At 41.8% G+C, this 10,531-nt stretch overlaps 1 protein-coding gene across 2 annotated transcripts in view; it reads right to left on the bottom strand.

The window, feature by feature from the left end:
* The window catches only part of SLC24A5 (solute carrier family 24 (sodium/potassium/calcium exchanger), member 5), a 38,874-nt gene extending 28,649 nt beyond the window's left edge, over positions 1 to 10,225 (bottom strand). The window contains exons 1-2 of one of the 2 annotated variants that reach the window (XM_006895289.1): positions 10,039 to 10,225; positions 8,735 to 8,914 (exon numbers count right to left, since the gene is read on the bottom strand). In XM_006895289.1, the coding sequence (XP_006895351.1) occupies positions 8,735 to 8,914; positions 10,039 to 10,225 (367 nt within the window). The remainder of the gene's footprint in view (positions 1 to 8,734; positions 8,915 to 10,038) is intronic. The other variant, XM_006895290.1, reaches the window with a different exon arrangement.
* Between the last annotated feature and the right edge of the window lie 306 nt (positions 10,226 to 10,531).

Here is a 10,531-nt window from a genome sequence, read left to right as displayed (position 1 = left end):
ACACTCTGTTGGGTTACCCTTCTTTGGAATGGGAACAAATATAGATCTCTTCCAGTCAGTTGGCCAAATGGTTGTTCTCCAGATTTCTTGACACAACTTGGTGAGCACATCCAGGGCAGCATCTGTTAGCTAAAATATGTCAATTGGTATACCATCTATTCCTGGGGCCTTATTTTTTGCCATTTTCTTCAAAGCAGCCTGAACTTCTTCCTTCATCACCATACACTCTTGCTCATATGTTGTTTCATTAAATCCTTCTGTGTCTGCCAATTCCTTTTGATACAATGACTCAGCATATTCTTTGTCCAGTATAGACTTGTTATTCTGACAGTCCATGGAAGACCCTCGATGAGATGGATTGACTCAGTGACTGGTGTGAAAGTAGTGTGTTAGAGACAATAAGATTGGCCACAATAGGGCAGGATTTAGGGCTGTTGTACACAGGGTCACTAAGAGTTGCAGGCGAGTTGATGGCACATAACAACAATAACAACAACAATGGAATATTTAATACTCTTCTCCAACATCACAACCCAAAGGCATCAGTTCTTTTTCTGTAATCCTTACTCATTGTCATAATTTATGAGATGACATAAAGAACATTGTCCATGAAGAAAACAAAAGATCATTACAAAGACAGGAAATTTAAAAAAGACCAAAATGGATGTCAGGAGAGACCCTGAAATTTGTACCAGAATGTTACTGCTGTCATTGGGTAACTTCAAGGGGGAACTGACTCATAGTTAACCTTCCAGTGGGTTTTCAGAGGTAGTAAATTACATAGAAGGAGATTACTCACCTTTTTCCTATAGAACAGCTGGTAGATTTGAACTGAGAGCCTTTGGGTTGACAGTGCAGTTCGTTACTGTGAGGTCACTAGAGCTTCCTAGAATGTAGCAAGTACTAGAAAGCTGTTGTTTTCATGTGCTGTTTTGAACCATACAGTATTATGAGAATGTTGTTGTTGATTGCTGTCGAGTTGAGCATGACTTATAGAGACCCTGGGTGGGGGTGGGGTGAAGGGTAAGGCCTGAAACCTTTCTATAACAATCATCATTTATCAAAGTTCCAGAGTTGTTTAGGAAGTGGATGCCACTCCTGCTTCCAAACCTGTTGTAGGGTGTTAATGTTATGAGCCATTGAGTCTCCTGCAATGCATAGAGACCCTATGTACAACAGCTCTGAACCCTTCCCTGTCCTGAGCCAGTCTCACTAATTCTGACACACCAACCCCCATTGCCCCAGTTACCCTATTAATCCATTTTATCCAGAGTCGTCTTCTCCTGTGCTATCTGTTCACCCTTCTGAGCATGATGTCCATCTCCGAGGACCGATCTCTCCTGATCACGTGCCCAAAGTAAGTGAGGGGGAGCTTAAAAATTCTAGCCTCCAAGGAGAGATTTGGTTTCACCCTCTCCAAGAAGATGTATACATGACAATGTAGGGAGGACTAAATAAAGGGGTTTCTTACATTATACTTATTCATTGTCCAAATTTCACATGAAGCAAATGAAAATACTGTGACCTGAATCAGCTGCACCTTAGTCTTTGAACCAACATTCCTTTTCTTTAGCTCCTTAAAAGAAGTCAGTGACAACAGATTTCTCTAATGCAGCACCTTTTGAATTTTTTTTAAATACGATTTTTATTTTATACTTGTTTACTCACAAAGTTCACATACATTGTTTTTCATGCTGATAATGTCCCCTTTCTTTACCTACCCCTCCTTCCACCCATCAAATTGTGCGACCGTATGATTAAGCACCCCTATCCTCACCCCACTGCTCCCCCCTCCTCACCTTGGATCTTTGTACACATTCTACAATAACAGTCTTATATGGTATTTGTCCCTATGAGACTGAATCAGTTCATTCGGCATAATGCTCTCCAGTCCCTCCCAAGTTGGGTAGTAATTTACAAAATGATTGCTCCTGCCTGCTGCATAGTATTCCATTGTGCAAATGTGTCATAATTTCTCAAGCCATTCGATTGTGGTTGGACATTTGGACTATTTCCATGTTCTTGATATGGTAAATAATGCTGTTATGAACATTCCTGTACAAGTCTCTATTTGTGTCTCAGTTCTCATTTTCTCAGGTTATAGTCCAAGCAGTGAAATACCTAGATGTTCAGCTTCCCCTCCTCCCCCCGCTCCAGTTTTAAGTTTTATTTATGTAAAAGTTCAGGCCCTGACTGCATATTTCTGCAGTGGGTACAGGCGCTCTTTTCGCTGCTGCTTCTTGATCTTCACGTTCTCCTAGTACTTGTTGAGCCTTCGGCACCACATGGCACATGTTATATTGGGCCTCAGATGCGGGGGTTTGCACTTCTTGCCCTTATAGTATTTTCTGAGGTTCTCCTCTGAGTCTGGTTAGTAACAGTGAGAACACGGGCAATGGATTTTCGGACAACTCAGATTTTGTAGAGTTTAGAAGCCGCACGGCCTGTCCCTTTGGCAGATGTTCAGCTGGGAAAGCTCCACTTTCAGATCGTCCAGCTGTTTGAACAGCTCCTCCTCCTTCTTCCCGCAAAAGTCCGAGCCTTGATTTTGGCCATGGCTGAGAGACAGAACCCGGCTGCCACCTGATTCAAACCCAAGAGAAAGAAGAGGCAGAAGAGCGCTGATGTTCAGCTTTTTGAGGAAACTCCAAACTGCCTTGAGAGTGGTTGCAGCATTTTCCCACCAGCAATGTTTAAGAATTCCTATCTCACCACATCCTCTCCAACCTTTATTACTTGCGGCCTTGCTAAACTTTGCCACTGCTATTGGGATAAGATGGTACCTCATTGTGATTTTGATTTGCATCTCTTATTGCCAGAGATTTTGAGCATTTCTTCATGTGCCTGTTGGCCATCTGAATATCCTCCTCTGTGAAAAGTCTTTCCGTGTCTCTTGCCCATTTTGTAATTAGAATATTAGTCTTTTACATTTTTAATTTTATTTTATTAATTTTCATGAACATTTACAGAGATTTTTGGATTTCCATTAATTCATTGTTGCACTTTTCTCCCTGCCCACCCCTCCCCTCTGGTTCGCTCTTCTCTTTGAAAAGAAAAAAGAAAAAGAAGAAAAATTCCTTCATTGGTATACAATCCTCCCATCCCCCCAACACCCCCTCACTCCTCCACACCGCTCTGGGTACACTTCACTTTGCAACCTCCATTCTGGACTCTAGTCTTTTATATTTTTAACTCTTGACTAGTACTTCCAAAGGTGGTGTTTGTGAATCAAAATTAAATTAAGCAACTGGTAACTTCAGTCTCTTCTCCATCTATCATGATGCTGTTTTTTGGTTCAATGGTGATTTTTGTTTTCTTGATGTTGATGTGTGTCCCATACTGAAAACTACAGCCTTTCATGTTTTTCAAGTCTTCTTCACTTTTGGCAAGCAAAGTTGTATTGTCTGTATGATTTTAGTAGTTGATAAGTTCTTTAGCTTTGCTGAAAGTTCTATTGAGAATGAAATGAGTTACTGCTGGTGATATGAGGCGGACGTGACAGGATAGAGTAGGTAGATGGTTATTATTGTGTGCTGTGGAGTCAATTCAGAATCACAGGGAGCTTATGAGATAACATACCTTATAGAATTACTTCCAAAAATTATCCAAAAACGATGGGAGAACTGCGAGATGTGCAGACTGGGTTTAAAAAGGGTCATGGTACTAAGGATATTATAGCCAATATTAGATGGATCCTGGCTGAAGGCAGAGGGTACCAGAGGAATGTCTATCTGTGTTTCACTGACTATGCAAAGGCATTTGACTGTGTGGATCACAACAAGTTGTGGCTGACTTTGAGAAGAGTGTGAATCCCAGAACACTTGATTGTATTTGTGTGAAACATATAGTTGGACCAGGAGGCATTTGTTAGAGCAGAGAGTAAGGAAACCCTGCATGGTTCAAAATCAGAAAGAGTGTATGCCAGGGATGCATTCTGTCTCTATAGCTTTTCAATCTATAAGCAGAACAGATTATCGGGAAGGCTGGGCTTTATAAAGAAGAATGTGGCATCAAGATTGGAGGAAGACTCATCAAGAACCTGCATTATGCAGATGACACAACCTTGCTTGCGCAAACCAAGAAGGGCCTGAGGCATTTGCTGCAGAAGGTCAAGGACTGCAGTATTCAACATAGATTGAAGCTCAACATCAAGGAAACAAAGATTCTCACAACTGGACCAATAGCAGCATCATTATAGTTGGTAAAGGGGTTGATATTGTTCACAGCTTCAGTTTGCTTGGCTCCACGAGCAACCTTCTTGGTACCAGCAGCCAAGGAAGAAAAAGAGAAATTGTATTAGGAAAGCCTGCTGTCAGGGACCTCTCTAGAATATTTAGGAGCAATGATGTCAGTCTGGAGACTAAGGTGCATATAATTGAGGCCATGGTCTTCATAATTACTTCCTATGTATCAGAAAACTGGACAATGACTAAGGATGATAGAAGGAAAATTGATGCCATTGAGCTATGGTACTGGAGAAGAGTGTTGAATATACCATCAACTGCTAGGAGAACAAACAGGTTCATCCTTGAGAGGGTGAAATCAACCTGCTCCTTGGAGGCAAGGTTTCTGAAGTGTCATCTGATATACTTTGGGCATGTTGCAAGGAGGGACCAGTCCCTTGGAGAGGGACATCATGCTTGGGAGGGTGGAAGGACAGTGCAAGAGAGTAAGACCCTCGATGAGATGAATTGATTCAGTCACTGGGGTAATGGGGGTAGGTATCAGAGACAATAAGACTGGCTCATGATAGAGCAGGGTTGAGAACTGTTGTACATAGGGTTGCTATGAGATGTAAGTGACTTGATGGCACATAACAACAGCAACAACAACAACAACAAACAACAACAACTCTTTATAAGTGTGGATCACCAGGTCTCTCTCCTCTCAGAGCCTCTGTTCTTATGTGCTGTCAAATCGGAACCAACTATAGCTGACCACTAGTGGATTTCCAGAGGCCGTAAGTCACACATGATTAGAGATTGCTCTCTTTCTCTTGTGGATTCAAACTGCCTGTCTTTGAGTTCGCAGTGCAACTCCTTACCACTAAGCCACCAGAGCTTCTCTGAACCACTAGTAGGTTCACACAATGAATCTTTTGGTTAGTAGTGGAGCACTTAACCACTGTGCAAACTGGTTTCATTTTGTTTAGCAAATAGGCATGCCAATTGTACCACAATACTGGGGTTTGGATTTCATAGTGCTAAACCATGACTGTAATATACGTCTTAGATCATCTGTTTAGATGTGGGACTCTACTGAGAGTGAATGTTAACAAAATGAATTTCCAACCTCATGTAGCTTGGCAACAGTCTACACAGATTCTTCTCTGAGTAACTTGCTGTTATTAATCATCCAGTGTGTTTTCAGAGGCCGTAAGGTGCAGGAGAGGAGATTGCCCATGTTCCTTCTGTGGAGCAGCTGGCGAATTCAGATGCATGCCTTTGCGCCAGCAGCCTACTTCCTTAACTCACTAGGCCAACACATTTCCCCAGTAACTTAGCAAGATCTCTTTATTTTTAGGTATACATCCTACATAGTTATAATGGATATTTTCTTTGTCAAAGTTTTGAGTGCCTTTGGGAGTAGAATTTCATTTAAGATTGTAAAATAGAATGTTCAAACCCCTCCCTGCCATAGTGTTGGCACTAATACCAAACAAGAACATGTTAAATTATATAGTTCATTTTATACATAGCAATTACGAACATGCTTGTAGGTTGGCGTGAAAAAGACTGGGCTCTGCCATGTGCTGACTATCTTGAGAAGTTACCGATCCTCTAAGACATCCTTCTCAGTGTAACAAATTTAGTAATCTCTATTTAATAGGGTTTTCGTAATGTCTATGTGAAACTATTTCAACACTATTTACCTAATCTAAGTCAAAATGTTAAGTTGCAGAAAAATGGTAATGTTAGTGTAAATGTTAAAAGCAATGTTCAGAAGGTAAAGATTTATATTTACTTAAGGAATAGTAATGGTAATAAATGTGTGCTGTAATTAGTTTTGACTAATCAAATATGTGTTGTGTGCCTCCTTCTATGTAGCCAGGTATTCTTTTAGATTCTGAAGATATTGCTACCCTACAGAGAGACTATTTGATTTGCATTTCAGTAAGGGTGGGGAAGGGGACAAGGGGAAAAGAGAGAGTTTACATTTATGTTGATTTCTTGTGAAGATGTGCTAGTGTGTGCTCTGTGTGAGCTTACATACTGAGGGAGAGGGGTAGTGTCTCTGTAGAGTCTTCTGAGTATGCAAAGGATACCTATCTCTAACCAATTACTTGTTTTGAAATGAACATGCTCAACCGATTAAACTCACCAAGCAAGGAGGGGATAGAGACTGCCAGCACATTTGCTATGAAATATCACTATATCACTAATCTCTGATTCCTGGGACTAGTTCACCAGAAAAGTCAATACTCAGTATCCTGGGCGGTGTTCTTGGCTGAAGCAGCATAGCTGAAGGGTTTGGATAACTGATCTTGTTTTCAGAAATCAGTAACTAACCAAATTAAAAATTTTTTTTGAAGCTGAGGTCTTTTTACTGTGACTTGAGTGAAAATTTATAGAACAAATTTGTTTTAATACAACCATTCATGTTGTTGTTGTTACGTGCCAGCAAAGTGCTTGTAACTATTAGCGATTTTATGTACAAGAGCCCTAAACCTGCTCTATCCTGTGCCAACCTCATTGTCTCTAACACACCTACTACCACTACCTCAATCACTGAATTGATACATCTCATTGAGGGTCTTCCTCTCCTGTGCTGTCCCTCCACTCTCCCAAACATGATGTCCCTTTCCAATGACCGGTCCCTCCTTGCAACATGCCCAAAGTATGTCAGAGGAAGTTTCAGAATCCTTGCCTCCAAGGAGCAGCCCGATTTCACCTTTTCCAGGACAAACTTGTTTGTTCTCCTAGCAGTCCATGGTATATTCAACATTCTTCTCCAGCACCACAGTTCAAAGGCATCAATTCTCTTTCTATCATCCCTAGTCACTGTCCAGCTCTCCAATGCATAGCATGCAATTGCAAAGACTATATAGCCCGGATCAAGCAGACCTTAGTCTCCAGCCTGACATCATTGCTTTTCAGTACTCTGGAGAGGTCCCTGACAAGCTGAATTTCCCAGTGCAGTTAATCTCTTGATTTTCTGGCTGCTGGTACCAAGAATGTTGACGGCAGAGCCAAGCAAACTAAATCTGTTAACTGTCTCAATCTCTTTATCATCCATACTGATGTTGCCAATTGGCCCAGTGGTGAGAATCTTTGTTTTCTTGTGTTGAGCTTCAATCCATATTGAAGGCCGCATTCCTTGACTTTCTGCAGCAAGTGCTTCAGGTCCTCCTCAGTTTTAGGAAGCAGGTTATGTCATCGGCATAGCACAGGTTGTAGATGAATCTTCCACCAATCCTGATGCCACATTCCTCCTCGTACAGCCCAGCATTCCCGATGATCTGTTCTTCATATAGATTGAAAAGGTATGGAGACAGAATATATCCCTGGTGGAAGCCCTTTCCAATTTGAACGAGGCAGTGTTTCTTTGCTCTGTTCTGACAACTGCCTCTTGGTTCAAGTATAGGCTTCTCATAGGCACAATCAAATGTTTTGGGATTCCCATTCTTCTCAGAGTTAGCCACAGCTTGTCGTGATCCACACAGTCAAAAGCCTTTGATAGTCAATGAAGCACAGTGCATTTTATATTAAGCTTAACTTTTAATAAACAAGTTTACAGATATTCATTATCTGAGGCTATTTGTGTAGGATAAAAGACTTATTTATTCTAAATGTTTGGTTCCACTGCTATTCATAAACTTTTCATTGGCCAATTTTCTTTCAGAAATGGATCAAGTCTTTTACACAATTGGTGCTCATGGAATCAGCAGTTCAGAAACCAAACAGGGTATTGCATTGGGCAGTCCTGGAAGAAGTACAGTCATAATGCTCCTTGGAAGTGAAGATGGTGAGATTTGGTATAACTTACTTTGGACATGTTATCAGAAGGAACCAGACCTTGGAGAAGTCAGCATGCTTGGTAAAGCAGAGAGTTAGTAAGAACAGAGGAAGATCCTTAACGAGATGTATTGACATAGTAGCAACAATGAACTCAAACTTAAGGATTGTGAGGTTGACACTGGACCAGGCAATGTTTCTATTACACATAAGATCATGACGAGGTGAAACTGAATTGACATTGACAGCTCCTGATATCCTCATCAACAAATATTTTTTTTTAAATTAACATCACTTTATGTCAATGCTCTAATGAAACATTAATTTGTTTCATTCAAACCATTTCTCGGCACATCCCAGGAAAGGAATAGGCAGGAAATGGCCTTCAATCACATTTATTACCTTTAAAAAAATGACAATGATTGTAGAGTAAAAATGTAATTTTTTTCAAGTGTAGAATGTTAAGTACTACAACTCTTTTTATGGTAGGAACACATCAAATATGTATATGTGAAATCATGAGTAGTTCTTATAATTAACAGAAGGTATAGTAGAAAATGGGGAAGTTTCCTGTGATAGACAGTGTAATAACATTGGCAACCTGTACATACAAAATTATCTGTTTTGACCACCAAGAGAAACCACACTCTGGACAGGACCCTATAATGTCATAGGCATTGCTCTCAAACCACCTAAGATTGGTAGAGTCCTTGCTGAGCTGTTTCAAAGAAAGCCCCACTATGTGATACAACTCTTGTGGCGAGCATAGAGTTACTTACCTTCACTGATGATTTCCAGGGACGGCAGGAAGTACTCATCACAGACAATCGACACAGCCATGAACATATAGAGGATAATCAGGAAGTAGATGATGATGCCTCCCTCTGCCTGTTCCTGTTTTGTGAAAAACCCTTCAGGAAACTCCGAGGATGGAGAAAGAACACACTCGGAGGCATTTTCTGGGAAGGAAAATGAGGTGAAGTTTGAAGGATGCTGGTGTCACACACTCTAAGCCCACAAAGAAAGATTTCTTAGAAACATGCAAGGTGGGAGTGTAAGAACCCCAGAGAGACTGTAAAGACACAGTCATATCCAAACAGGATATTGTTGGACAGCCTTAAAAATGTCTCTAGGACAGGACATCTGTGCTTTAACAACACAGTGATGCTGAAGGAGAGACTGAAAAAGAGGGAAGCATGTAATCACTCCTTCTTGCCTGTTTTGGGGTTCCTGGATGACATAACAGTTAAGTACTCAACCACTAATCAAAAAGTTGGCCTTCTAATCCACCCAGAGGCATATTAGAACAAAGACTCCAAAATCTGCTTCTGAATGGCCCTCACTCACTCATTGCTATCAAGTTGGAACAAAACCTTGTAGGCTGATCATCCATTGGGCTTCTGAGACTAAACCACACGGGGAGATTGCTATTTTTCTCTTGAGGAGGCTCTGGTGGATTCGAATCGCCAGGGAGCTTTGGCCTTTGGGTTAGAAGCGCTTTATACAGACTGTGCCACCAGAACTCCCTCCAAAGGGCCAGAACTTTGACAATATTATGGTGAGCGGCTCTCCTCTGGAGCACAGGAGGTCACTATAAGTGAGAATTAGCTCAAAGGAAACTTTTTCTTTCCTTGACTGTTTCACTTAGAAAAGGTTATTCTAAGCCCTTTCCTCACCCCAAGTAGAAACTATATATCCGAGGAATCAAATTTTCTAATGTCTGTACTATTTCATCTTTCCGTTTCAGAACCCGACGTGCCCACAAGCCCGCAAAGAATCAGTGTTGCAAATAAAATTCCTAGGATAGAAAAGGATGTTTTGTTTTTCCCTTGATGAAATCTCCGGCAATAAAAATGGGACACTCCCCTGCTTCGTGATCTCTATGCATTACTTTGGAGCTATCTTTGAGAATCTGTTTGAGAGATCAAAAGAGTTTGATACCCTTCCAAAAGCTGAAAACACAAAGCAGAGCAAAGACAGCAGAAAGCATAAGGAAAAGCCTCTAGTGAGAATTTCCCTCTCTTTGTTCTTCAGTCCTGTGTGGTAGCAGGTACAGCACAAGCAGCACCCAGTATCCACGTACCTGTGGCCCTTGGGAGTCTCCGGGGCAGGGAGGCACCGGGGGCAGGCAGCTGTGCGGTGGCCCAGAGGGTGGAGAGCAGCAGGGCCCTCTTTGCCCACCTCAGGCCCCCGGTTGTCTGCATTTTGCCTGTGCTCTTGCACCAGTGTGCATTTAAGGAATGGAGCAGAGGAGGATTAAGCCAGATCATGTGAGGAGGCTCCTTCCTGCCTAGTTCCCTGCCCAGGGCACATCTTAGCAAGGCCAGCATGGGAGGGAGGGCGACTGGAGTCAGTCAAGCTTTTCTGATCAGGAGACCCAAGCTCTGAGAGGCTGGGAGGGGCAGGGAGGAGAGCTGACAATCTTCATTGTTAACTGTTCCTATGATCTCCCAGACTTGCACACCAGCAAAATGAGTGCTGTCACTGTCTTCATACTGACCTTGCTCTTGACTTTCTTTAGATCTGTAAGAATTACAGCTGCTTCCATCTTTCTCTCTTTTGAGCCCTTGCTCCTA

This window comes from Elephantulus edwardii, unplaced genomic scaffold (genome assembly GCF_000299155.1).
Source record: "Elephantulus edwardii isolate Elephantulus edwardi_28Jun2011 unplaced genomic scaffold, EleEdw1.0 scaffold00164, whole genome shotgun sequence".
Lineage (NCBI taxonomy): Eukaryota > Metazoa > Chordata > Mammalia > Macroscelidea > Macroscelididae > Elephantulus > Elephantulus edwardii.
Note: the sequence above shows the minus strand (reverse complement) of the source record. Positions and strands in the feature narration are given on the sequence as shown.